Genomic DNA, 27,751 nt, shown 5'->3' with positions numbered 1-27,751 from the left:
AAGCCAATTTGACATAACAGGATATTTATCCGCTACAGCTACAACACTCTGTAGGAAAGTGTGGCATGCTCCGTAATTGAGTGGTAAGTTACCTTTCATATTATATTTTTCTTATGCAATTTATTTCACAATGATTAAATCAAAAAGATAAGCAATGAACTTACCCAAATTCTTTGATCAGGCAATTGGAACTGGGAGCAAAATTGAAACAAAAACAACACATTATTCCTGCGTTGGAACCCTCATTGCAATCAATCTACTAATTAAGATTTTATTTAAAGTTACTAATTAAAATGTTATTCTGAATGATTTGTTGCATCGGGGTATTCTCTACCTAAAAATGCAATTCTTGTAATGGCAAATTATTGTGAAATACCGTTAAAGGATCTAACTTTCATAGCTTTCGGGCCACTGCCACTGGGAGGAATTTTGCCCAGGCAGGGACAGGGCAAGGACTGCAGGGTTTATGTCTTTAATCTCTACTTCAGAAACCTATTTTAAAGATCTATCTGTTAGCTATCGTATTATCCAGCTAAAAAAAATAAATTCTTGCCTCACCAGATAGCAAGTTTCAGAAATAAATTCACCTACAGAAACACAAACTTGTAGGACACAAGCAATAATTTTGTTCATATTTTACATCGATAAATCCTGCCAGCAGAAAATGAAAACTTGCGGTGCACTCCACACCTGTACTTTTACAGGGGTGAACAGGACTATAAAGGAAACAGCTTTTCTGCAAGCTGTTCCCCAGTCCTCTAGAAATACTGCGCCAAATTCTGCCTTTGCAAACAGGAGACTCCTTTCTATTACAGTCAGCAAGAAAGCAGATTTTGGCATTTACCCTTTTGACAGGACATGTGATGGTGGTTTAGGGTTTTTTTTACAATGTATTAAGAGTGAGTGTTACACTCATGACCTTTGTATCCATCCATCTCACACCAAGTTAAAGACGTTATCCCTAGCAGCTAGGTGAGTGATAAAACATAAAGCCAGTCTTTACCATGGATCTTTTTTTCTACTGCACAACGAGAAACGTGGAGGAATGGGCAAAAAGGTATAACAGGCATATTTGTGCGCTCCCGTGCGCGTGTTCAGCAACACGGGTGCCCAATTAGCCCTCCCTCCTGCCAGAGGGTGCTGGCTCTGCCCCTCCTCAGCTGGCACCGCAGCAGGGAGGTGGCATCCCACACCTCCTGCCCACGCTGACGGACCTGGTGACCGCACCGGGACCTTCCTCGGGCACCAACAATAGGTTTAACCAACTCCCTGTGAAAAAACACGTGGGGTGAAATCCGCCCATCCTGCCCGCTAACGGCAAAACGCCCAATGACTCCATTTCACCTGCACGCCTACGGCACCCTCGCCCAGCTCCCATTAACCCTCCTCCAGTTCCCCACGTAACTCAGAGTCATACAACGCTACGTAGAAGAGAATCCAACTCCCTCCCTGCCCACCACAGCCAAACTCTTAATGGTGCATTTTACCCAAACAACCTCCTTTCCCACCCGCCAACCACGCTACCTCCACCGCCATCACACCAACCTGCGGCAAAACCTTCAGAGCCCCTTGAATTCAACTTCACTAAACAACATCGATTTACACCTTCTGAAAAGCTAGCTAGCACTAAGCAGTGTTCAAAAAATGTGTAGATGTGGCACTTCAGGACATGGTTTAGTGGGCATGGTGGTGTTGGGTTGATGGTTGGACTTGACAGTCTTAAAGGTCTTTTCCAACCTTAGTGATTTTGTGAAAATAATATTGTTTCTTCCATCGATACAGGACCTAAAATTCCCCCATTTAAACAATTTACTATTAATTTACAGCCCCTTAGCTGTTCTAACAGAATCACTCACTTAATGGAGAGGAACTTGCCCAGTTTTACGCCAGGGGACACAAAGAGGATTGAACTCGTGTTTGCGTATGTGTACATTAGTACTAGCTGCTACGAAATGGGAATTTTTACTTGTTGCTTTGCAACTTGGGCAAATAAGGTAACTCAGCAAGAGGTGCTGAGCTGCTATTAAATCCTTTCCATAAATTCTCGATAATTTTTATACTTAATAGATCCTTCACTTTCTACAGGTATTGGAACTGGAACAGGGTGTTTCTCTGCACTCTCCACCCATGCAATAGCATTATGTTTGCACATCTGTAACTATATACACCATCAGCTGCTCTTCCCAGTTCTCCAGAAATCCCGTATTTCAGAATATATTCCACACAATTTAGGACATAACTGATGCCTTCATTGAAAAAAAAAAAAAACACCCACCCAAACCAGATTGTAGCAGATTATTGGCACGGTTTGCCCAGGAATCAGAGGAAGCTGAACCAGAGACAGCAGCTCCTGGCTGTGTGCTAAAAATACAAGACCCTTATGGGGTGTCATTATTAGGATGAAACAGCCTCTAGTCAGCAAGGGGTTCAAATTTGCAGATACCACAGAGCGTTTTATTTCAGGCATAAGGTTTAACCCAAATTTTGAGCAAAATCTCCTTAAGCAAGGCGAAGGAAGATAAAATGAGGGTGCGGTGCCGTTGAAGAAAAGCAACATATAGTTTACAGGCAGGTCCTCTTTCTGTACTACATACACATTGCAGTTGTTACACCATTTTAGGGAGACCCTCCTAAATTTTTGTTACTCAGCAAATAAGCAGCAGGATTATGGCCTATGAACAAGACAGCAGCCCTCATCTAGCATGTCTTCAGGCATGGAGGAGCAGGGATCCTACAAAGTCACTGCACATGCTATAGCCCACAACGGCTACCTAAAAGAGATGGAGCATTTGCATAATGAGACCTGAAAGCATTGGGTGGAAGGTTTTCTCTCTTTTCTGGGAGTCCTTAAATATTGACAACTGGGATGCTCAGCTTTGCTGGCCCGGCTTTGAATCTACGTCATCTCCTTGTAGTCAATATTGACTCCACCGCAACAGCCCAGAGCACAGGAGGGTGCTGAAGAAGACACGGGTAGCTGCAAGTGTTGGTAGCTACGCTACAGTTGTGGAGGAACACGGTTCTAGAAACATACATGTAGTTTGAATCTGGCTTCCTCTATAATCAAAACATGTTGTTTCATCTGCAAAACATCAAGAAGCTCAGAACAATGCTTACGCTTTTCCACCACAATGGTGCAGCAAAAACTGTGTGTTTTAGGAAATCCAAAAATGACTAAGACCGCATTCATTTCTCTGCACCTGCTTTGAAGCATCAACAGGCTTGTTTACAACATCAAAATTCCCCAAATACTTACTTGTGGATGAAACAAGAATCCCGGGGAAGGTCTCAAGTATTTCTCTTTTAAAGCTTCCAGTGGGTCAGTTAACTTTCTTTTCTCTACTCTGTAAATGTTAAAATTAGATTTGCTTGTGATGAATCGGTCTCAGATATTAATAATTATACAGCTACTCATGTTTAAAATAGTCAGTTATACATCAAGTAATTTGTTTCTTAGAGATAACGGTAAAAGATAAGGAAGTACAGTCAACTCTCGATTCCCGCATTACTGCGGGTGGGGGCTGCGAATCACCATTAAAGGGAGATTATACCATTTACATAGGAAATAATCCCATTTCAAAAGACTGGTCATAATTATAATAGGAACCAATGACTAACTACCGAGCACTTTTATGAAGAAATAAGACAACCGAGTGTGCTCTCCACTCAGAGGAGAGGAATTCAAGGCAACAGGAGCCTTGAGCAATGGGTCCCTTCTCGTCTGCCCATGCCAGACATCGCAGCCACCATCCTGGAAAGCTCTCCTTGCACGTGGCCGTGCACAAGCAGGGCGAGAAAGGCGGGCTCGTAGGAACACACTGAAAGTGATATGCCAGCAACAAAGGCTGCGATCAATTCACGGGGGCGTTTAAGCCGTGAAACGCAGCGCGGGTAATTCAGAAGCAGTATGGAAATTTGAGGTTTTTGCTTTTTCTGTTACTGATGTGTACGGTTTAAGGGACAGATCCCATTGTCTGTATGCAGATGTAACTCACAGCAATGGACGGCTCGGTAACAACTGGCCTCCTGCTACACTGCCAGAATTTGTCCCGATTTCATTAGTTTGTGATGCAGGACCATAAAACCACGGATCATTATTTCCACTGCTTCAGGCATTTAAAATGAATATGACGCAAAGAAAACCTATGGTCTAATACAGATATCAATCTGGCATGAATAAAACCATCTCAGCAAATAGCATCATATCCTGTTTCTTCATAATGCATACCTGTTGTCTTATGCGAGAGCATTCTCCAAAAACTTTGCCCATAGCATTTCTTTTTCAGATAAAGTAATAAATTAACATCATTTACATGGCAGTAATTTTTTTTTTTTAACAATACGCTGTAAAATCAGTCATTTATCTTACAGACAAATATTTTTATGGTTAATATTTCTCTAAACTAATTTAGATGCATGACTTTGGCTGGTTACAGATATATAAGCAGAAAGGCGAAGGGCACGGAGGGGCTGACGTACGCAGGATGCAGGTGAAATCCAGCTCCCGGTGAGATCCATCTCAGCACTACTGGAAAACACTGAGGGGTCAGGATTTTACCGCTGGTTTTTAAAACCTCAGCTCACTGACAGTGTCTGCTTGTGCACCCGTCGGAGCCAACGACAAGGCTCCCACTGATTTCATAAGGTAGGTCAGGTTAACTAGCCCACTGGTCAGGCTTTGCACACGCAAGGACACTGCACCTTCAATTCTATTACTGAAATGCCCGGAGAAATCAACCCATTGCTCAAACAGTGGCAAAAAAGGGCAGAAATCACTCTCAATTTCCATACTTTTTAAACACCTTAGGACAAATTGGCTTCTTTGTTGTACCTCTGAGATGAGCCTATTTAATTCAGGAGGAACTAGAAAGGTGGTGAGCAACTTGGCACGCCGGTGAGATGCAGGGGGAAGGCAGAGGACAGTCAAGGCGAGTGGGCAGCATTTTGGAAGAAAAGGAATTCGGGGCAAACCAGTGATGCCAAATACACAGTAAATATACAAACATTCAATACTGATGCCAGTTCGTTTACGGGTAAGAGAATACATTCAACCTCTGCGCGGTTAAACTAATGACTCACTGCAAGGAGGGCAGTCATGAAGACTTGCGAGCTGCAGCGTTACCGGACCCGGGGTCTGCGCTGAGCAGCTGGGATTCGAGGCGGGGTGCGGAGGTCAGCATGCGCCCCGGGCCACCCCAGGGCCCGGTGGTGGCATGACGCCTCCAGGGATGGCGGGAGGGGGACAGGGTCATCCCGCGTCTGCGGGCGGGTGGCCCTGGCAGACCTGTACCAAAGGATGTCGAAAGGCAGCGTATAGTCCGTTACCTGTAAATGGGATCCATAAAGAAGGGGGTGGGCCTGGCGTGCTGCAAGGAGGACTCCGAAGCTTTCCTCTGCTCGAGGTCGCCTCCTTTCTTTTCTCCAAAGACGTGGTTTTTCCGAGGCTCGGCTTGTTTGGTGCCGCTGGCTCGACTTCTGCTGCCCATGCTGAGATCTAGAGGCTGGTCCTGGCTTGCCGCAGAGGGGGCTGCTGGCTTTGAGGGTATGGGAGTGAGTGGCTTCTCCTCCTTACGCTTTATGGTGAGGTCAAAGGGAGACTCAGAGCTTCCCTTTGGGATCTTCTTTATGTCACTGGGTGACTGGGGCTCCACTTTCAAGGGTAACGGTCTCAAGTCTCTATCAGGAAATGGATACATTGATTGAGAGAATGCTGGAAAAAACGGGAGGGGAAACATGGAAGGGTAAGGTAAGGCTCCGACTTTTTTGTCTTGCAGCCCCACAAGTCCTGTAGAACCAAAGTACTTTTCAGCAATAGAAGCAATAGCCTTTATAGAATCATTCACCGCTCCTGACACCGCAGTCTGCTCCTCTAAGGATGGTGAGAAAATGGAATGATTGCTGTGGTCTTTCTTATTATTTATTGAAGCCAGGCTCTGCAGAGAGCTTACTTTGTCTTTGAACATTTTACCATTTTCTTTACATTTCTCTTTCTCACTTTCAATGTCACTTTCCAGATCAGAGCCCGAGGTGGTTTCCAGGTCACTGCCACTGGGGGTACTGACATCGTCAAGGTCAAGGTCACTACTCTCTGACTGGTCACTGAGTTTCTCATGCGGCCTCTCTTCAGAGGACCTCTCTGGTTGAAGCTCCACTGGCTTATTCTCCCCTACTGATGGTTGCTTATTTAGTGCCTTCAAAATATCCTGGGTGGCTGGCAGTATCTGAGGATTTGTCATGAGGGGACTTTGACTTTTGTTTGTCTGATCTGCGCTCGGTAGTCCTTTAACAGGAGAACTAGTAGGTAGCAAAGGTGGCCTGTGGTACAAGCCTGAAGGAAACAGGCCAGGGAAGCTAAAAGAAAATCCAGGAGCTGTTGGAAAGGTAAGACCAGCAGGATGCCTATTGGCTCCAAAATAGTCAGCAAGGCCCGGATTTGCATGATTCATATTAACCATGGAGGTTTTATCCATAGCTGGGGTTCCAGGAAGTGAAATGCCTTGGCCAAAAAATCCTCCTGCTGCAAAATGGTTCTTGCCCTCACAAAATCTCCTGTGTTTATTTAAGGAAGACGTAGTGCTGAACATTTGTCCACAGTCTTTGCACTTGATTTGGGTTCTGCAATCAGCATGCATGCGCTTATGACGACAAAGGTTTGAAAACTGAGTATAGGATTTATGGCAGACCTCACCTGTATGTAAACAACAACAACACATCTCAGGCTTTATGATAATTGCCCCCACCCTCAAAATTTTGCAAACAACACCAGTTTTTTACCCGCCAAGTGTCAATTAGGAAGCCGTAAGAAGTCTGGGTGCACAAACGTACAAAAAGCTATTGTACTCTTCCAAAGCAAGGGATCCAAGCAGACAAATGTCTAAAGACAGCACCAAAACCCGCTCCAACAAACCAGAAAAGGTCTGAAGTCACTAAAAGACAAAGTTTCCTTGTTTGCTCTTTGCATTGCACAGGGTTGCAAGTTCAGTACCGTTACTCCATATTGCATAGCACCCAGAGCCCCGCCAAGGGTCGCGGCTCGGTGCTGTTAACACCGTATGAACCCATGGTGCTCCTGCGCAAGCGAGCACTCGTGTCTTCAAATGACATCCATTTATGTCATCATTCACACGTGGAACGTTAGTCATTAAAACAAATATTTGCAGGACCAGACAGGAGATAGACACAGCTGCCTCCCACAGCTTTCAGGCTGCAAGACCACAGGGATATGAAAGAGGTGAAGGAGGAGACAACCAGGTATTTCCAAATGCATAACCTTATTAACAAACAACATTTTTTTCCACTTACAATTAAGAATTTAATCTCATTAAAGTTCAGGTTAGAGCCTGAGTAACCTCAGTCTAGTACTCTCATATGTCCAAAGCGTTTCTGTTTGTATAATGCATACAGTCCCTAAAGGTCCCTGGGATGCTGTAACTCTAAATTCCACATCTTAATAACTTTACTCGTCTTGATACTACTTATTTGTCTCTTGCACATGAAAAAATACACTATATTTCACCAACAATTTCCTTTAAGAATGCAGCTGTATTTATTTGCATGTCTGATGCTCAGAACAGCTCGATGGATTTCCTTTGAAACTCTTCTGGGATGAGAATATCCTCAGCCTCACAAAAGCAGCACTTGGAGAAAGCCCGAAACCACGGAGGGGAGGAGATCTACCTTAAGCTCACGGGCCTGATCTAGCCTGCGACACTTGGCACGTCGGAGCACGGCTTCCAGCAATCGTTTTCAGTAGCAGGAGGCTGGAAGTGGTCCCGGTGGTGCAGAGTGAGACACTATGAAGAGTGAATCATGTTGTTGAAGCAAACGGGATTTTGCAGGTCCCTGATTTTCTGGCTGCTATAAACCTTAGGGAGCAAACTGGGGCAGCAACCAAGTTGTAGGTCTGTAAGTTAAAATGTGATTTGGAAGAGGATAACGGTCAGCTCCCCTGTGCCTTTTTATGTCCCCTTTTGGCATCCTTTGAATGAGCAGGACTTTGGGCAAGTCCCACGGCTGCGCTATGTCTTGTGCTCTTCATCGTGCTAAAATGTGTCTGTACCTCTGCACTACCTTGCCTCTAGCAGTATCAGCTCCAGCCTTGTTTAAAAACAAGGCAGCAGCAGTATCAGTAAGCAGTGTTATCCCTCTGTAATAAATCCTTTTTTTTTTTTTTCCCAGCCAGGAAAAAGCATGTGGCCACTTTATTTTTATTTAATTTGTGTTATATCATAAGCTCTCATCTTTCACACATCAAAGCCACGCAACAATACACATTGTGTATTCTGAGGCCTTTTTAACAATCATTTTCATGATTTGAGACAGACTGACATAATTTACAATGGCTCTATTTTAAGCCTGCAAAGGAAACTGAATTGAATGTATCCCATCCTGCACTCTTGGTTCCCATGAACTGCAATCACGTCCTCTAACTTCCACTCGCACCGGGGCCCGCGCTAACCTTCCTGCTCCTCTACATCTCTGCCCTTGAGAAACTTGACCACTTGTTGTCATCTCTTAACTGTTTACCTCTTCAGCAGGCTGCTTCATATCTCAGCAACAATGCTCCTATTGTTCGAGGGCCTGATCCTGCCTGATCCACCCGTTTTCCCTGTTCACGTCCCGTTGACATCCCTGGGACAATTCGTGGGGTAAAGAGTGCAGAATTGGGCCCAAACACAGGAAATTTGCAATGCGGTAATTCAGGAAGAATGTTTGTGGCTGTGTATCAGTTACTGTTCCTGCTGGAAATCTTCATTCACAAGGAAAGACAAGAAAGAAGAGAGGGAAATAAAAAATAAAATTAAGAAGAAAGAAGAAAAAAGATGGAAAAGAAAGGAAAGAAAAGAGAGACAAGGAGGAAAAGAAAAATAGAAAAGAAGAGGGAGGAGAGGAGAGGAGAGGAGAGGAGAGGAGAGGAGAGGAGAGGAGAGGAGAGGAGAGGAAAGGAGAGGAGAGGAAAGAGAAAAGAAAAGAAAAAGAAAAAGAAAAAGAAAAGAAAAGAAAAGAAAAGAAAAGAAAAGAAAAGAAAAGAGAAAAGAAAAGAAAAGAAAAGAAAAGAAAAGAAAAGAAAAGAAAAGAAAAGAAAAGAAAAGAAAAGAAAAGAAAAGAAAAGAAAAGAAAAGAAAAGAAAAGAGAAGAGAAAAGAGAAAAAGATTATTCAAGTTATTCTTGAAAATGCTTGATTTTCTCTTGATAAGTACTTTCTGTTTCTTTTTTTGGAAAATATTTTATTTGCCTATTTAACATAGAACTATTTTTTATTTAATATAGAACTATTTGTTGTTTATTTGTTGCAGTATGAAGCTCTGATTTTTCTGCTCTTTTCTCCTATTTTTAGCCTAATCACAGGCATAAGGTTTCTGCTCCCACAAAAGAAAGTCACCTCCATACTTCACGGTACAGAACCAGGCCCCTTACCTTCACTGTTGAGTTCTTACACAAAAAGCTCCCCCTGCTCCCATCAGGTTGATGACAGAAATCAAAATTAAACTGACCAAAATGGTACAACTCAAGTGACAGATCCATAGCTTTGCACAAGCTTCATCTTGGATATTAAGGGCCAACTCCTCTCCTCGTGTAAAGCAGGGTAACTCTTACCAACACTGGTAGAGTTATGCCTACCATACAGCAGCAGAGCATCAAACCATATATATTTTTCCAGAAAAAAACCCCTCCAGTGCGTACATTTACAAGGCTAGGCTAATGTATAATTAAAAACAACTCATGCTTTGTGAACTTTTGATCTTCTATCAGGTATTGTTGAGGGCCTGCTTCTTATTCACGTGACTATTAAATACAACGCTTCACTCAGGTAGACTAGACTGGTAAGCTGGTGAAAAGGGGTGTATTGGCACAGATTTGGTCCTCCTAAATTTTGGGAAGTTCTCCCTTAAAGAACATCGATACACTATTAAATTATTATTCTCCATTAATATATTCAAAAGTCAACACAACCAAGAAATACTCTACTCCAGAGAAAAGCAAAAATACACACTTACAACTGACAGTTATCCTTACAAATTATTAAGGGAGATGCAAATTAATCATTTGACTACATATATCTTATCTCGGTTTTAAAACTAAATTAAACCAATAATGGCAATACCGTTAAAATATGTAGATATTTATTATTATAATCTCAATCAAACAATTAACAGTTGTACTGAGGACTTTACCTTTTTGAGTATAAAAGTTATTTGAAACTATTTAATGAGGTGCTGCTTGCCCAAGGTGCCTCTTGCATTTAATAGGCAGTCTATTCACTCCACGGGCTCTCAAGGCTGGCAAAGAAATTTTGGGCCCAGGTCCGAAGCCCCTTACTCACTCACTCTTGGGGACCGTCACCTGAAGCCTGGGTGTAACACGGCATCAGTGAAGCACACACCCAGTGCCCCGCTGATTTTCGAGGAGACTCTGTGTCTGAATCAATTGCACTACCTCAACCTCCATGGAGATTCCCAGGAGGCAGGACTCCCCTGATAAGTTCGTCTTATAAGATCTACCTCTTTTTCATCACATGACTTTTCTTTCCACATAAAGCTTTGCTTAAACTTTAGTAGATGGGGGACGGTTACCAACTTTAATTGCTTCCACGTATCAAAGCAACAGAAGCTGGGTTTGATTTCTCCTATTACACCTTATTACACCCTTCAAATCTCCGTGCCATACTTTTAAGCAACTAACTTGTAAGGGAAGCTTCCCTCCTTGCAGCTTTTATTGCTCTACAGACCCCAGGTTTAATACAAACACCCAATCTGGCTCCCAAATTGCAAAAATTCATCTCGTGCCTACGCACACTCTGTACCGCGATTGTCTCTGGACCCCAAATTAGCCAGCAGTTAAGTTTGCATATTTTCTGCTTATTAAAAAAATTACTGTAAGTACTATTTTGAATATGTTCAGTCTATTATGGCATGTGGTTTCTATTTGGCGAGACTGGAGATTTTGCGAAGGCAGTGAGTAATTACCTTAGTGTTGGTGAGTTTTCACTCAAGCTTGGGCGGTGTACTGTAATAAGAGACAGTTGCCATAAACACATTGGTACGAGTAAATCATGGTGTGTGGCCTTCTGGTGGAAAACAGATATCTCCTTTAGGTGACCCTACCTCCCTCCCATCGCTCAGCAAAGCCTACCGAACATGTGGTCTCCAAACCCTTTTGTTCTGCAATTACATGGCTCTTATTCATAGGTTGTTCAATGGGTTTTCATCCCTGACACTGTACATATGAAGAATTCCGGTTGCTGTTTTGATTTAGCAGAATAAATAGTAACAAAGAGCATTTGAGAGATTATTTCATTTCTGAGAGGGGGCACTTACAGACTTTTATGTAGGGCATTGCAACAGGACCATCTGAAGACTCCCTTCCTAGCCAGAAGTTACTGTTTTCTAATAATAAGCTTTAAGTGTAATTACTTAACCTGTAATCAGGTTTAAAAATTATTAGTGCTATTTATTATTGGATCTAGTTATACATTTTCTCATTGAAGAAGCCCAAACCAAAAGTATTATCTAACCCAATGGCAGGTATACAGATTTTGCACAAATGAGTCTGTCAAGCCAATACTCCTCCTCTTGAAGAATTATCTTAGCATGCAGGCACCGCTTTGACTGGGTGGGATGTTGGTATTTTGGTAAATAATTGTTGAGACCAGCAAAAGATTAAGAAGTTTAGCAAACAAATAGGGAAGATGGTCACAAGGTGCCTTTCAAGCCATAGCAGGTGCCTGAAAAGACTGTGGTGGAGATTAGCACTACCAAGAACAATATTCCTAACTATTTTCTGCCTCTGCTTCCCTGGTGAAAGGGAACCCGCAACGTTACCATTCACCCAGCTTCCCCATCGCCCAGCAGGATCTGGCTCAGCAGTAAACACAACCCATGAGACTTTCAGGATCCGATTTACAGCCTGGTACAGAGTCAGGCCCACATACGAGGCAAGTTTTATTGCTGGAGCAGCTGTTGGAGAAGATCTAATAGCTCAACTCAGTACTTAAATTTGGGGCATGCAATGGAGCCTCAAGGAGGGCAGCAAGCTCCGACTGAAATTCACTGCCTCTAAGGTTTATTTTCCAACTCCAGCAAAAGTCATGCTATCTGCTGTGGAGACTCCGTGGCCCAAAGTTAACTCCTAAAGCAAAGCAGCCTTTGCTGGCTCTGCCTAATCCCCAGCGCGTCCCAACCGCCACTGCCACCCTGCCCTGCCCACCCTGGCACGGCCACCTCCTCCCCGTGCCAGCACTACCGCCGCCCTGCGCAGCAGGGCCGGATCCGGCACAGGGCTCAGCACGGGGGGCTGCTGCTCGCGCAGAGGAGCAGGAAGGAGAGCGGCCAACTTGGCACGGTGCAAAGCAACGAGGCTGCAGCCGCCGAGCCTGGCCCGGCTCCTTCTTGCTAAATCTCACTCCCCACTTGCTCTTTGCATCTGTGCGTGGAAAAATCTCCCAGGGACAACAGGTACATTTATACAGCATACAGTGTCTGCCTGAAAAGGAAAATTGTATGAAAATAACACTTTGCATTGGACTACGAATTACCCAGTGCTCATTCAGTAACTCACAGCCCCCAGGAAGCCGGGGGAAATTCCAAGGGAGCACAACACAACCTCCTGCTTCCAGATTACGCCGCTTTTCGACACAAGAAATAACACTTAACCAAAGACGTTTAGTTGAAGACTTACATATAAAAGGTTTGACACTGCTGTGGATGTGTTTATGCTGTTTGAGGCCTGAAGAAGTGGCAAAGGTTTTGCCACACTCTGGACAAGCGTGAGCACGAGCCCCAACATGCTGGGAACGAATATGCCTCTGAAGGTTGCTGGGGTCCGTGAAAACCTGCTAGGAAATGAGTACTGATTAACCAAGAAACTTAACTGCGGAAGAAGCCAGTTATTACAAGAGTCTTTTAAAATTCAAACCTTGGAGCTATTTGGGAGTATTTAAGATTAAAAACCGCAGCTGCGTGGCAGCCTCGCTAATGGGCATCAATGGGGGCTATGCCTGCAGGACGGGGCCTCAGTTTCCCAGGATCAGCCAAGTATTTGGTGGATCCATTAACCCCTTTGCAGCCGCTGCAGCAGATGCATCTGCCCCTCCCATGAGAAATTGTGCTTTTGAGGTCAGGGACTGCACATAGGACGAGTCAAAATGCGGCTGCTTGAAACCTCTAAGCATTACTGCAATAGAAATACTTTATAGTGACAACTGAGTGCGTGACAGCGAGAAATCCCGTGCACCACGCAGTCCTAGCACCCAGGCCTTGGTTGCGTCTTACGCGTGTCAGCTCAATACAAAATGCCCATAATTGCAGCAAATCTACTTAAAAACAAGAAAATCCTCATGCAAAAGGCCCAAGCTTTGGGAATCTGGTAAAAAGCAATGCAGAGCACCACATCCTATACAAATAATCTGCACAGCAAGCCCGGTGCCGGGAAGTGATAGAGGTGCCCTGGAGATGAGATAGTTGCGCTCACTTAGCACAGCTGAAGCCCATCGCTATTTCTTATTTTGATTTATATTGCAGTAGTGTCGCGAAGTTTCTGGTCCCTGGGGGGGGCCTGGGGGCCCATTCGCCCTGAATTTCCCCAGGGTTTCTTGCCCCTCGGTGGTCCTCTTACACCCCACCAGTCCTTGCAAGGCGCCGAGCCCTGAGCTCGGGGATGCTCAGCATCCTGCATCAGCGCTCAGTTCAGACCCCACAGCCATTGCCAAATCAAAGAGGGAAGAAAATTCACATATTTATAAAGCAGAAGTGTACACCCTCGAGAAACCGTCTGGAGCATGGCAGAAGCCTTACACCCTTCTGCATCCCAGCCCCGGGCATCCCCACTTCCATGCTCTCGCGCATCCAGCGGCACAAGAAGCGCCAGGCAGCCTACAAATTCACTGTACCTTGGCACAGTTTTCACACTCGTAGTGCTTCCCGCTGTCGTGCGACATTTGGTGACGTATCAAGTTGGACTTCCAGTTAAAAGCTTTGGGGCACTGGTCGCACTTGTACTCCCTCTCCTCGCTGTGTGACAGCATGTGCTTCTCCAGGCTGCGGAAACAGGAACAGGGCTCAGTGAGGTCCCACGCACACGTGGGTTTACCAGCAGTTTATAGGAAGAGGAGACAGCAGAGCACATAATTACAGCAAAAAAAAAATTAAAAAGCCCCAAAGGCCCAATTCTGACAGACCCAAGTCCTTTGAGCACGAGGCTCGCCCCAGCCGAGAGGCAGAACATCCTCCTCCCCACCAGAACAACACAGCATCTTGTGTTTTGCCAGGCCACCTGCAAACGCTCCAGGAGATGCTCCTGCCATTGCTCCCTAAGGAGACTGTTTCATACACCTCTCAGTATTTCACTCTGGTAATTCTTCCCCACAGTCTGAATGATTTCCACCTTACGACTTTCCGTCTAAACACACCTTGGATCCCACCACCTGGTATAACTCCACCCCTTTGATGGGAGTCAATTTTTCTTACAGCAGGAAGAGATGAGGAATAACTGCCCTGGGGTAGGACAGGATGAGCATAAGAAGCCTCTGAATAAGGTACACTACAACTGAAGGTATACTTGATTATTATTAACTGCGTCCAGTTGCATAGCTGTTTATTCATTCATTTCTTAGCAGTTTATTCAGTCTATCAGCAGGATATTCAACCTCCACCTAATTTCTGTTGCGCATCTCTGAATTCATTTTCGTCTCTGAATTTTCTGAATTCCTGTTTTATTATTCATTTGTAGCAAATACAGACTTTTAAACACCTGTATTACTTGGTCACATACATACTCTTGAGGAAAGATCACTATGTAACGTAAGTGCGGATTCACAGAAAAGCCACTGGAAACTGTGATCTTCAGCCGGGGATGCCAAACCGGATCAGTCCTTCCCCATGTGAAGCTCCCAGTGATCTCTGCTGAATCAGCGGAGAAAACCTGCCAGGTTTACAGGCTGGTTTGGGTTGAGCAGCCCAAATAGCAACCTTCATTCTCAGCCACAGGTAACGGAAATGCTTTCACCCTGCGGATGCTCTTTACTTCCACCCCTCTCAGACTGCGTCCTTTGGGGGGGGCAAAATAATTCTGGCTTCCCCTCCTAATGCTTCTATAACAATTAACTTTCCATCACGCACTGGTAAACAAATTTGCCGTTAAGACCTATAGAGACTCCTGTCCCTGGCTCTGGCACCAGCTCCCGGACGCCTGATGCAGCTACACGATCTGCCACCAGCACTGGGCAGTCCTGGCCCTCCAGATATCCATCTTCCTCCTCAGCTCTTTCTCCATTTAATTATGCACGCCCTCGAGCATGGCTCGTTCGGGCCTTTTGTTTTATATAATCTGGATATAGCACACTTTGGTACTTTTTTGCTGTGAACTGTCTTTGTGGTGTATTAGCCTTTCAATAATTCAAGAGTTCAGAGAACGACTGCATTCCCTCTCATTTTTCACTCTTTCTCACAGTATTGCCCATCTATTTATGATGACTCGTTCTTTGTTTTCCGCCCTCTCTCTTCAATATTTAATATTTTAAGCTAAATTTACATTTCCTCAATGATTCCCATGTGTTAGATATCGTCCTCTGGATCACAGGCAGAAAAGAACTTTAACACCAAATAACTCACAACGTGGGAAAACGTTGCAGCCCAGAGTCCTGCCTCACCCCCACTGCTGCAACCCTTTCGACTTGATCTACCTACATCAGTCCCTTCGAATCAGTCCCTCAGATTGAAAATTAGACACGCGGAGCCGCATACTGCTCAACATCAGCTGGTGAATAAGACCTTGTGCCGGCACAAACTCCCACTCAGCGGGGTTGACCTAGTATGCGGGGAGCAATGTTTGGCACATCATGTTTTAATTATGGTGTGATTAATTTTGCGGAAGTGTTAAGGATCAGGTCATACGATACGCTGATCTGAGACGCCCCGTGTGATGCCGAGCCACCTCCGCTCCACCAAGAGGAGCTAAGGAGCCTCTGTGTTTTGGAAGGGAGGGCTCCATCTTGCAGAACCAGCACCTGAAGCATCCAGGAGCAGTTGTCTGAAGGGGCAAACCCTGGGCGTGCACAACTCCGTGCTAACCCCTGACAGACACCACAACATCCTGAATCATGGACTAGTAAAGAGTTCTGTGAAAAATATGAATCCACAAAATACTCTAAATTGACAAGTCAATATTTAAGTGGCATATGATTATGAAGCAACGCAAATAAATACACTTCTGTCCCTAAAAGGGCAGTTAATAGTCACTTAGGTTGTGCCCACACAGCATGGAGAGCAAAGAAGACACTGCGGGAGTATGGGAGCTGTGCTACAGACTCCAGCTGAAAGCAAGAGATACTGGCCCCGATCTGCTGCTGCTATAAACCAGCTTCCCTAAGAAATGCACTGCCTCATCAGGATTTTGCTACTGAGATATCTCAGCATTACTATCAAATGTTGGCTGAGGTCAACCTTCCCCCGTCCTGAAAGCATTAAGATGTGAATCTGCGAGGGATGTGTTGCAGAAGTTCCTGTGCACTCTCAATATCTTTCAGTAATTTGCAAAATTTGCCATAACCTGCACCGCAACATGGCATTTAAGAAGCCACAAAAACTACAGTGAGAGGAAATATGTAAATGATCTTCAGCATATAAAAGTTGTACTTTCTATTTACATTCTACGCATATTTCACATACATATGCATATGGGTCTATCTGTTTAAAAAGCCAGATATATATAAAAAAGAGATAAGCCCCAGTGTTTCAAGACAGTATGGCTATAAATATATATTAACAGACAGATTTTATATATATATATATATGTGTATATAAAAGCATCTAGAATCTGCCTCTAACTAGCACGGCTTGTTTGCAAAGATGAAATTGGCAACATCAGTGAATACCACTCAGAGATGTTCTAAGTTACTTCTACCTAAAAATAAGGAGCCCAGACCTTAGCTGATCTGACCTATAATCACTCCTCTGATTTCACTGTAACCAGCCCAATTCATGCCAGCTAAAGACCTGATTATCAGAAGATCCAGTTCATAACTTAAGGTCCCCACTAAGGACTTCAGTACAAGGACCAAATATCTGATTTATTGAGACTCCATTGCTTTCTATGCCATACAACACCAGCCGGCACAGAAGTCTTATTCATCTTCGTCTTTGGTTTGTATAGAAGATGAAGATATCAGATTCTGCCCTGGCTGATGCCCTGCATGATCTGACTGAAGCCATTACAGAATTTGCCTCATTCAATCACGTTTTAATCATCTACTCCTACCTTTGTAAGTCCGGGAAGACTTGATCACACTCTTTGCACTCCTGGATTTCATGCACATCCTGAAGGTCATTCTCATTCTCTAGCTTTTTCTGGAAGTCCTCCTCCACCATGGAGAAGGCGGAGTGAGGTGTGCTGCAGGGGAACTTCTGGTGGTCTACAAGCTCAGCCTTGGACTCAAAGAGCTGGTCGCAGTCCTCGCAGCGATACTGGCGCTCCTCTGGAAGACAAAGGGGTTGGGCACAGTGAGACCGCATCAGTTTTCAGTCATTTTAACTGCCGTCCCATCAGGAGTTCCATGACAGTGTGGTTAAATAAATGGCTACTCAGTGAAAAAGAGAAGAACCTCAAAAGAAACAAGGATGCCTTATAACGCTTCATAATAATGCTTTAATTCTACAATATATGACAGTGCAATACTACCTATTAGCTGCCTAGGTGACACCCAATAGGGATGATCCCTGACACTGGCTTAGGACAAAAGTCAGTGTGTTTATATACTATCCCAAATGGGGATATACAGGGTCTAAGGTGGATATCCAGTGGAGGCTGCCAGTCTCTGCCTTTCTGAATGAAGGAGACTGACTTAGAGATGAACATCAGCATCTAAAATAGCCAAAAGGGTGTTTATAGAGTTTTTAAAAGCCTCTTCATTTCCATTAGAGTCCTTTTGCAGCACCCAACCCTGTTCGAGGTAAGCCAGAGACACATGAAGTTGGGGTAATGAAGACAGGGGGCATTGCTTTAAATTCCATAAAATCGGTCACAACGTGTTTCTCACTGAAAATGAGCGTAGAAGATCACTAGAGTGACACTTTGGAGTGAATATTGCATTCCATTAATTAGTAATTCCTGCAAAAGAATAGATTAGCTGAAGAAAATCCCAAAAAGCAAACTTGGAGAAGAGCATCCCATATTTTTTTCTGCTGGATTTTCTACTGATGGTCCATACGAGGAGCCAGACACCCTCGTTTGGTTCCAATGTTACCTGCCCTGCAGATATAAATGCCCAGGGGCTCTGAGTCAGAAAGGCACTGAGGAGTCTGGCTGAAATCTCAAATGTATGTAGTTGGTTCCTACTTGACAGTTGAGCTGATCCGGAGAAAGCATCATAGGGCTCTGTTGTCCACTGTCTACAAGCAATACTTTGGCTTGGTCTGCTTCTAAATTAGCCCTGTGTGACATATTCCTGCATGTGACTGCAGAGATTTCCTCTGGTGTCATTTATAAAATAGCTACTTGATCATAGGTACTAGGCATAGAAAACAATATGGTTGAAAAGGGGGACATCTTTAGCAATAACTAAACAAAGTTACTGCTATGGAAAAAAAACCAAACACAAAAACAAATTAGAAAGAATGAATAATCCCCACCTTTTTCTTAAGAGAACAAAAGATACTGCTCTAAATGTCCAGGCAGTTATAAGGAAGTGCAGCCCTTGATAACTTCTGCCCTGGGAAAACCCCCGTGTACTGCCCCTGAATCCTTGAGGATTTGTAAGATGTCCACATTGGCATAAACTGCAACCTAATGGGCATCAAGCAGATGTCCTACACCTCGTCCTGCTGTGGCTGTATAACCCACTGCCAGATGGGCAGCAGAACAAAAGGAGCTTTTGGAGGTGGGGGACAAATCTGAGCAACAGCTCAGGAGTTTCAGACCCAGAATCTGTGCGTTGGATGAGTAACGAATGAGCGCGAGGAGGAAGAATGGCTCAAATGTTCTCACAAGCAACAGCAACATTAACAACCTGAGATTTTATCTTTTCAAGATGACAGAATAACAGTTGTTTGACTAAGTGACAAAAAATAACCTATAATCAGGGTCCGTACAGGTCCTGCAGAAGCAGCATAGCCTACAGATAAGGACACGGACTCTTGTTCTCCTTTTGCAATACCCACAAAATGCTCAAGTTTCAATCTTGAAGCCTTACTACTGCCCTCAGTTACACCTGCAGACCTCTGTTTCTGCCAGGGAGGTTCGAGTAATTGAGGGTAAAACCTGAACGACATTAGGAGCTGCAGGGATGCAATGCTGAGAAATATCAACTGTGCAAACTAGAGCTCACCAAATTAGCAGGTAGAAAATGCAACATGGAATGAAGCGACATTCAGTGGCATTCAAATGCAACACTGAATGAAGCTACACTCCTGGTCGGACCAGGCTGGAGTGATGGAGTGATGAAGAAAAGAAACAGAGAACCCCCAATGCCAGCATTGGTATCGCTTTTGAGAGCAGACCTGCCCTTCAGAGAGACTGAAGGAGTCGTGATAATACCAGACTAGTTTATTCACTGAACAGCTTTCAGAGACACAGGAGGGCAGAAGATAGACAAATACAACCGTGGTCCAGCTCTCCTCCCTGGCTGCAGTGAAGCCATCCCAGATTTCAAAAGGATTCCACTGGAGGAGAAATCTCCCTAATTTTCTGCTTAATTTCAGTGATATATTCCTTTAGATTAGACCATAAGAAGTAGCTAACCGTGAATGTCCGGAGCCATTGTTTCATGTGAATAATCTTCACTCTTCATGAACAGTAAGAGCTCCTCTCCTGGTTCAATATCTGCTACCACTCTGTAGAATATCTGAAAAAAAAAAAAAAGAGAAAGCAACGTGACTACCACAACAGGCAAAGAGGCATAACCACTGCCGGTGAGCATTACAGGATCGAAAGTGCGTGGCCAGAGCCTGCCCCGGCATGGGTGCTGGCTGCCGTTTGCTGGAGAGGTGCCAGCTTTGACTATGGCAGGTCTGCTCCTTCCAGCCCCAAAGCCATTAGGTCGTTGAGCACTGTGAAGATAAAAAGGATGATCGCTTTCAACAGCCTCTGCTGCAAAACAGGCTGCGTGATGACTGCAAATATCACCAGCAATTCGCACGCTTAGTTATACCAAACCCATGTACAAGTAGGCATAAAGCGCATCCCTGAGTGACCCGCGTAGGGGAGATAACTCCTGTTGCACTGGGAGTTATCTGCTACTAAAACTCTCCTGAGAAGATGCTGCTGATTAAACCGCAGGCATCCAACCCCCCCGCCATTTCAATCATCTACACCTCAAAGCCGTGAGGCGAGAGGATTATACAAACCAGCAAACCAAAGGAAAAATCAGTCCCAGATGAAGAAACACCGTAAGCAGCCAAAGCCGCTGGTGGTGACCCCGGCCGGTGGCGCCTGCTCCCCTGCACAGGTGACATCGGGCTCCGTGCTTGTCATCGGGAAGGAGCCCGTCAGAGAAGCAGGAGCTGCTCCCTTGGGTCCGTGCACCCAGAGCAAGCGCACGCCGGCACCGCGAGGCTCTGCCGAAAGGGAATTCCCAAAAATCCATCAGGCTGCTTTCTGTCTCAGCAGGAAATGTGAAGAGCGCTAAAAAGCTCCATGAAGCAGCTCAAATAAATATTAGTAACTTCCTCAGGCCTTGTTAAACAAAAACACGTGACAGCTACGCTTCCTATGCTAACAAATGATGCATTTGCGTTTTCTCAGATTAATGTATTTTTAAAGGTTTCAAGGTTTCTCAAGCTCTGAACTCTCAAATACCCATTTCAGCGCATTGGGAGAAAGGCAGCAGATCACCTCCACCGTTTAAAGTCAGAGATGCGTTTGTCGCAAGGTAGGTACGGTATCTAGAGATGCGTGGGTATTTTCCTTGCCCGGTCGCACGTGAACCGTCGTCACCCATCGGGTGGCCCCGGCAGCCGAGCACATACCGATGTCCTCCAGGAGGTGGCCGTATAGCCTAATCGTTTCTTTCTGCACAAGCAGCCTTTGCCCACAGATATGGGCTAAATACCTAAAAATAACTAAATAAGATGCATTTCCTCGGATTCGTTTTCTCTTTTCTTCGCCTTGTCCCAAAAACCACTCAGGAGGAGGCGTGCAGGGGAGCGGTGGTGAAGGCTGCCGGGGCCAGCTTGTCCCACCGCCCTGGTGCTCACCCCTCTCTAGGCGCCAGAAGCACTGGCAAAACACGTCGGGCACAAGGTACCCATGCCACAACCCCCTGCTTATGACCAAATTTCCCCCATAAAAGCCAGAAGAAGGAGTTTATGGGCAGCCTGATCTGCCCAGGCTGCGCCTTCCTCCTCTTCCACACCGCCCTGGTCAAACTGTCAGCTGGGTCTGCTCGAGCTTGCCATTTTTACCCCTTGTCGGGGGGATTTCAAACTCCACTGAGTATTTTGGAGGGTGCAATGGGCCAAGGGAGCTGTGGCAGGGTCTCGTGCATGTCTCTTCATGCAGCCGGGCAAACGCCTGGTACCACAATCCTCTCCGGAGACGATGCCGCCATCGCTGCCGAAGGACGCGGGGCTGGTGCGTGGGCTTCAACGCGCCGGGGACGCGGCTGGGGCAACGCAACTCGTCTGATCAAAGGCTGAAACACATTTAAGTGAAGCCAGCTTTTAACTCCTGCAAATAAATCTGATGTCAGCACTGCATCCAGTGAATATCTGCTTTAAGCAATGCTTGTTTTTCCATTTGTTGAGATAAACGTATTGAAAACTGGCTTTTTTCTTCCAGAAGTATAATGGCCTCCACACACCTGAAAGGGAAGGTGCAGTCCGATCTGCAGAACATAAGTCTGGTTGCTGGCTGGCTTTAGGTGGAAATAATACATGTATGGCATGGCACACTGACTGGAGAGACTTCTGCAGACCTCTCTGCTGCAAGAGCACCCACCTCCCACTTGGGGTGGGAGCAGCCAAGTGGGACCTCTATCATCTCAGAGGGACCACACCAAAGCTCCTGCCCTGCCCAGGACAGCTCTGCCCAGGACTTGCCTGGGTGCTGCCGGGTTTTGTGCCATGGTTGGGTAAACTCAGCTGTTCTTCTGAGGTCAGCGGTGCATCCACTCCAAGGAGCGAACAAAAACCACAGCGAAGCCTCCTCCGGTATTTTTCCTCCTCTGCTCGTGCTGTCCCATCAACGGTATTTTGAAAGACCTTTTCACCTCTCGTCGCAAAGTGAGGACACATGGACCGTAAACGGGCATAAAGAGGGTCTTGTTCATGAAGCGCTGTGCTGGGGTGCATCAATTCTCTTTGGGAAGCCCCGGTACAATGCAGCATCTTTCCTGCAGCTGTAGGATAAATCCCTAACCAGGGTGTAAACTCTGCAGCTCATTGTCCTGGCTGCACTGGCAGTGGAAAATATCAGAGATGATTAAGCTACCCATCAGAAACTGCCTGGCCAGCCTCTCTGTACCTCAGCGGGGAGACAAGATGGAGTATCCAAAACACCTCCATGTTTTAGGTTGAGTGATGTTTCTCTATTTTGCATCTTGGAACTAACACCCTCCAAAACAAGGTCCAAGTGACAGATTTCCAGCTCTGGCATTTTGACATCATCATCATCATCATTATTATTATACTGACTTTAATTATTATTAAAACCTGGGTTTCTTAATTTCCGTATGCACAAAAACCCTCACCTGTACTAACAGCTTATATACTAGACTGCATTCCAATGAGGATCTAAAATAAAGCATATTGAACTTTAAACCAAAATGATCACGCAGATAAATTTAATCTGATTTTAATAGCTGTCCTTATTACTTCACTTGAAAGGCTTTTTTCTCACCCTTCCCACCTAAAACCTCCTGGAATTACCCTGTCTTGAGAAAAAGTGAGAAGCTAACTGCGCAGATGAACCACGTTGCCCGAGTTTTGAGGCAGCAGCAGCCCACCGAGAGCAGACGGCGTGGGGGTCCTGCAAGCCCCCAGATGGGAAAGCTCATCGATTACCCCCAAGCCCCGTAGGTCCCCTCCCGGCTGCCCTGTTTGCAACAGCAACCTCTACCGCCGGCGGTATTCTTTGTGTTAGGAAACGCTAACGTAGACTTTTCTATTGCAAAGCTTCAAGATTTCTTGGACGCAGTCCTGACTCTACTGTAATTAATGAAAGGTTTTAGTTTTCTGACTTTCACCTCTTCAGCCTACCAAGCCCATTTCATTACCCGACTTGCTCGGGTTAACCTGCGCTCACGACGCGTGAGCGCGCGCTGGTCTGCCTCGAGAAGTATAGGAAGAGCTGCTGGATAGGAGAAGAACAACCAAGGGGGGGAAAAAAATAAAAGCGAAGTCCAGATGCGCGTTTCACATGCCCTGGGATCAGCGGTGTGTGACTGCAGTTTATATAGGAAGAGGCAAATCGGATCCAGATCTGGAAACACTTTCAAAGTTCAGGGGGGCTGAGGTGGGGAGAAGTTGGGGGAGGCCTAACTCATCAGTCCTCTGTGCCTGCCTACACCGCAGGTCATATATTTATGCTACCGAGCAGAAATAAAAGCTCCCAAACTGCAAAACCATAAAGGGAAAGGGGAGGAGAAAAAAAAAGGAACACACACAATTTACTTTTAAATGGATGAATAAGGCCTCATTGTTATGAATCCCAGTTTACTTTTCCTGGTCAGGCACTTGAAATTTTATTTATGCTTAATAGACTGCATTTGGCATGTGTAAAGATGACAGAAGCGTGAATTATGAACGACCTTCAACCTATTCAGGAAGTTGTAATAATTGAAATAATAGCGAAAACGCACTCCCCGCGAGCTCGGGCCGGGGCCGCGCGCTCGGCCGCCGCCGCCCGCGCGCTTTGAAGTGCCCCGGCCATCCCGCCTGCCCCGGCGAGACCCGCACCGCTCTGTCCGAACCCTCCCGCCGCTCCCATCCAGCGTGCCCTCCAGCTCCCGGAAAGGTTTAACCGAAGGATGCCGGTTTGGGGGGAAAAAGTGACACTTCAGCCGCCGCGTGCGAGGAAAGGCACCAGCTGCTACACGTGCATCTGCGGTGCTCAGCCCTGAAGAGGAGCTGTATTCCATCGCATCCAACTAAACCCTTTATTCCCGTGTATACGAGAGCTTTGGAAAACATTGCACATGCCCCAGCGCTGTCTGGGAAATTCCGATTGTAGGGCAGGAGGGAGATGCTGCTCGGAGTCGGTGCTGGTTGTACTTTAACCCCCCAGGCGATGTATTGGACTTACAGCTCTCGCCACGGGGGAAGGCACCGACTCACTTTGTCCCGCACCACACTGGTGCAAGCAGAAGGACTGAGTGGAGGACCCACTCCGGACGGGATGGCGGGAAGGAACAGAAGACACCGGTGGCGGAGCGCACCGCGGTGAAAGCCCACCAGCGCCCGCAGAGCCCTGCGCTGCTCTTCCTGCGCCAACACCCAGCGCCTGACGGGCTCCCAGCCTCCGCCACATGCCAGGGGTACGTGTACCCCGAGCGAGGCACCGGCCCCCTCTCCCAGCCACCTTTGGGGGCCGGGGAGCACCGGAGGGGAGCGTGCCCCAAGCCGGGGCAGGAAAGCGAGCGCCTGGAGAGGCGGCGTGCACACTGCCAACTGGCATTCGCCTCTGGGCTGCTTCGGAGCAAGAGTGGAACTTGCCTGAAAAGCAAAACAAATTAAATGTCCAAAACTAATAATAAGCGTTATGTTCAAGGAGCTCGACCAAAATCAGGTTTTACGCCCGCCAGAAAAATGGGAAGGACGAACGGATACATAGCCTCACAACGAGCCGTAATGAAGCATTTGGGGAGAAAAAAAGAACAGAAAAAGGTCTAAACGGCGAAGCTTCAATTTTAGCTCCGGTGATGAACAACTTCCACAGCTGGAGAATCGTGTGATGAAACGCGAGCCAGGTTCTTCTTGCCATACTCAGGCAAATGATAAATTGAAACGAACTGGAGTTTTTTCAAGGGCTAACGTAGAGGAGTCCTTCCCGAGCGCTGTATCGGGCCCAAAGAAAACTTCAGCAAAAATCCACAGGCAAAACTCAGCAAGTGCCTGCGTGCGAGCGGCTGCGGGGGCGCGGGTTGAGCCCGGCGGGAAGGAGGGGACCCTCCCCTTCACCCTGCCCAGATGGTGGGGGAGCACCGCAGCACCGGGACTGCGAACCCTTTCCTTCCTCGTTTCCAAAATGCCCTGGAACTGCCAACGCAGATCAAGCAGGAGAGGCTGGAGCGAGGACGCTCTCCTGAAATGGCACCAGGAATCCCCATTTTTCTACCTTCTGAGGTGAAAGGTGCCTCCTGCGCCCCCGAAGCGAGGAGGCAGCTGCAGGACGTCCCTCCATAGGGTGCTCTTGCAGGACACTCTCTTTGGCATCTCGGAAGCCTCCCCCGCGACACTCACGTCTTCCACTGTAGGTGACTTTCAGTCTCTGTGAAAGCCCTGAGCCCGGATGAGGGGCTGCCCCATCCAGCCAAGCTTGCAAAACCCCCTGCTCAGGGGTCACCGGCCACTGACACCGGACCACAACTTCTGTGTGTCCACCCTGGGTGTTCTCCTGAGGTGACCTCACCATACGGGTGTCTTCTAACATCCCCCTTCCAGCCATGACCCACACACAGTGCTCAGCGAGCTACAGCCTTGTCCGGGCTCCATGGACACCTGTAATCCTCTCTACTCTTTCCGGCAAGTGCCCGGGTATGATTTGACGGCTCTCATCACAAAAAGGTATTTTTGCTTTGAGATGACGTGCCTTACCGCTTTTATTAAACACGAACTGTCAATGAAAAGCTTATCGCTTTGCAGAAGCGGCAACAATCGGTCGTCAGTTTGGGTTCTAAAGTTTCTTTTAGGTCATGTCAGGACAGACCGACGCTGAGAGCGGTACCACCACCAGTGCATTAAGCTCCAGATCACACAGGCGGACGTAAAGACGGGGCAGGAGTTCCACCCCCAGCCTCAGCTCTAACTGCAGTAAGTGGAAAATCACCGCCGATGAGCTCCTCGTTCCACCAGCCCTACGCTAACACAACCCCGCTCCACTGGAGACAGATTTTCAGTGGGAGCTGGATTAAGCTTTATTTGCTTAATAAACTAATAACTCATCGGAAGAATCATGGCAGAATAGGGCCCCGTATGAGCTCAGCGTGCATGTGCCCTCCTGACCCACAACAGCCAAAACCTTAATTTCACTCTCTGACAACAAAGGCTGAAAACTATTCCTTAAACACACAACTTTCGCAGGTGGCTGTGCGGCTCGGGCTGCTGGAGGAGCCTCTGCCCTTGCGAGCTGCCTGCCGCGGCAGTAAAATCTGAAACTTGAAGCTGTGTCTGCAGATTCAAAAAGTTTGTAAAACGTGTAAGATGTGATCAGATCTGGTGAAACCTACAGCAGTAGGTTCACTCGTGTAAGTTTATATCACTGACATCGGGCACGTCGTTAAGAATGTAACACTACTGGTTTTTCTCCCGTTGCAATGGTATATACTGGAGTGTAAGGAAACAACGCACGCACAAAAAAAACCCCACCCACCCAAAAACCTATTTCAGCACACACAGCAAACCAAAACCGCAGTGAACTGATCTTGAGCCACTTGAAGTTTTCCGTGGATAAGCCAAAGGGAATCTTCAGGAGCTGCTTTGTTGGGGGGGAAGAGACCTGGAAGCTCTGAGCAATTTCACAGCATTATGCGGCTGCATCACTGTCAGAGCTCTGCAAGCGATAAGCAAGATAAAAAACAATATTCAGGAGTTTTAACCTCAACTGCTACCAACTCTGTTTCTTGAAAGAAAAAAAGGGAAAAAATATCTTTTTTATAGCTTGAAGGTGACCGTGATCCCAGCCTGAAAATGCCTGCAACGTGTGACAGCCCCTGACATGCCATTGCTAAAGTCACTGCTGTATTTGCAACTGCATTTTCATTAACATACGTATTTAAAAATAATGCTTTTGCTGGGATGACAGTGCTGCCAGAAAGCCTAACAGGGCTAATCATTCTGAAGTCATTAAAAAGTTGGACTAATAGATATTTAATGATAAGAGAAGGGAGTCATCCAAGTTAGCAGAAACTGGTCTTGAATCCTGACTCTGAGCTGAAAAAATGCATTCCAGGGCAGTAACAGTGACAAGACTCTCTGCAGCTCTGCACACACTGTAGTCTCTTTGGGGAAAGGAAAAAATGAGAGTCCCCTGTTTGTGGAATTTTATTATTCATGTACATCTTGAATTACATACGTTCAGGTTAGATTGGGTATGACAGGAGATAATAGGAAGACAGCAAAGAGAAATCCTAGATCAACCTCGTTTGAAATGAAAAAAAACACCCCAAAAACGCAGCTTTTAAACCCTACTCCACCTCCAATCAAATGAAACATGAGTTGCATCCAGCGTGCATGTTTTGACTGCATCCCACCATTATCGAGCTGTTCATCTCAGCAAAGCTCATTTATACAGTCACAAGAAAGAGCCCAGGCCTTTTGTAAAGTTGATCCCAAGTGATGAAACCTAACCTCAACCGTGAGTCGAGGGGCGGGGTGGTATGTCTCTGAAAAAACTCTGATAGAGAAAACAACAAAAAATGTTTTTCTTTCACTCTTTCTGTTAAATACAGAAGGTAGAGCTTAGCAGAGCGACTAGATTACACATCGCCCTGAGATTCATCTAAATCCTGCCTCAAGCAGTCTGGGAATCATACCTGTCTGTCAGTCAAGCTTGAATTTAGTAGCATAAGCTTGTGGGCAGCGTGAGGCTGGGAGCGCTGGCAGGA

General features: G+C 46.1%; 1 protein-coding gene across 5 annotated transcripts in view; it reads right to left on the bottom strand.

The window, feature by feature from the left end:
- The window catches only part of MECOM (MDS1 and EVI1 complex locus), a 194,639-nt gene that overhangs the window by 18,620 nt on the left and 148,268 nt on the right, over positions 1-27,751 (bottom strand). Inside the window, exons 3-9 of one of the 5 annotated variants that reach the window (XM_059822423.1) lie at positions 19,732-19,834; positions 17,254-17,470; positions 13,889-14,036; positions 12,679-12,835; positions 5,326-6,688; positions 3,257-3,344; positions 165-191 (exon numbers count right to left, since the gene is read on the bottom strand). In XM_059822423.1, the coding sequence (XP_059678406.1) occupies positions 165-191; positions 3,257-3,344; positions 5,326-6,688; positions 12,679-12,835; positions 13,889-14,036; positions 17,254-17,470; positions 19,732-19,780 (2,049 nt within the window). In that variant the 5' untranslated portion in view covers positions 19,781-19,834. The remainder of the gene's footprint in view (positions 1-164; positions 192-3,256; positions 3,345-5,325; positions 6,689-12,678; positions 12,836-13,888; positions 14,037-17,253; positions 17,471-19,731; positions 19,835-27,751) is intronic. The other 4 variants (XM_059822424.1, XM_059822425.1, XM_059822426.1 and 1 more) reach the window with 4 other exon arrangements.

This window comes from Gavia stellata, chromosome 11 (genome assembly GCF_030936135.1).
Source record: "Gavia stellata isolate bGavSte3 chromosome 11, bGavSte3.hap2, whole genome shotgun sequence".
Classification (NCBI taxonomy): Eukaryota; Metazoa; Chordata; class Aves; order Gaviiformes; family Gaviidae; genus Gavia; species Gavia stellata.
This window is presented reverse-complemented; position numbering and strand designations above follow the sequence as displayed.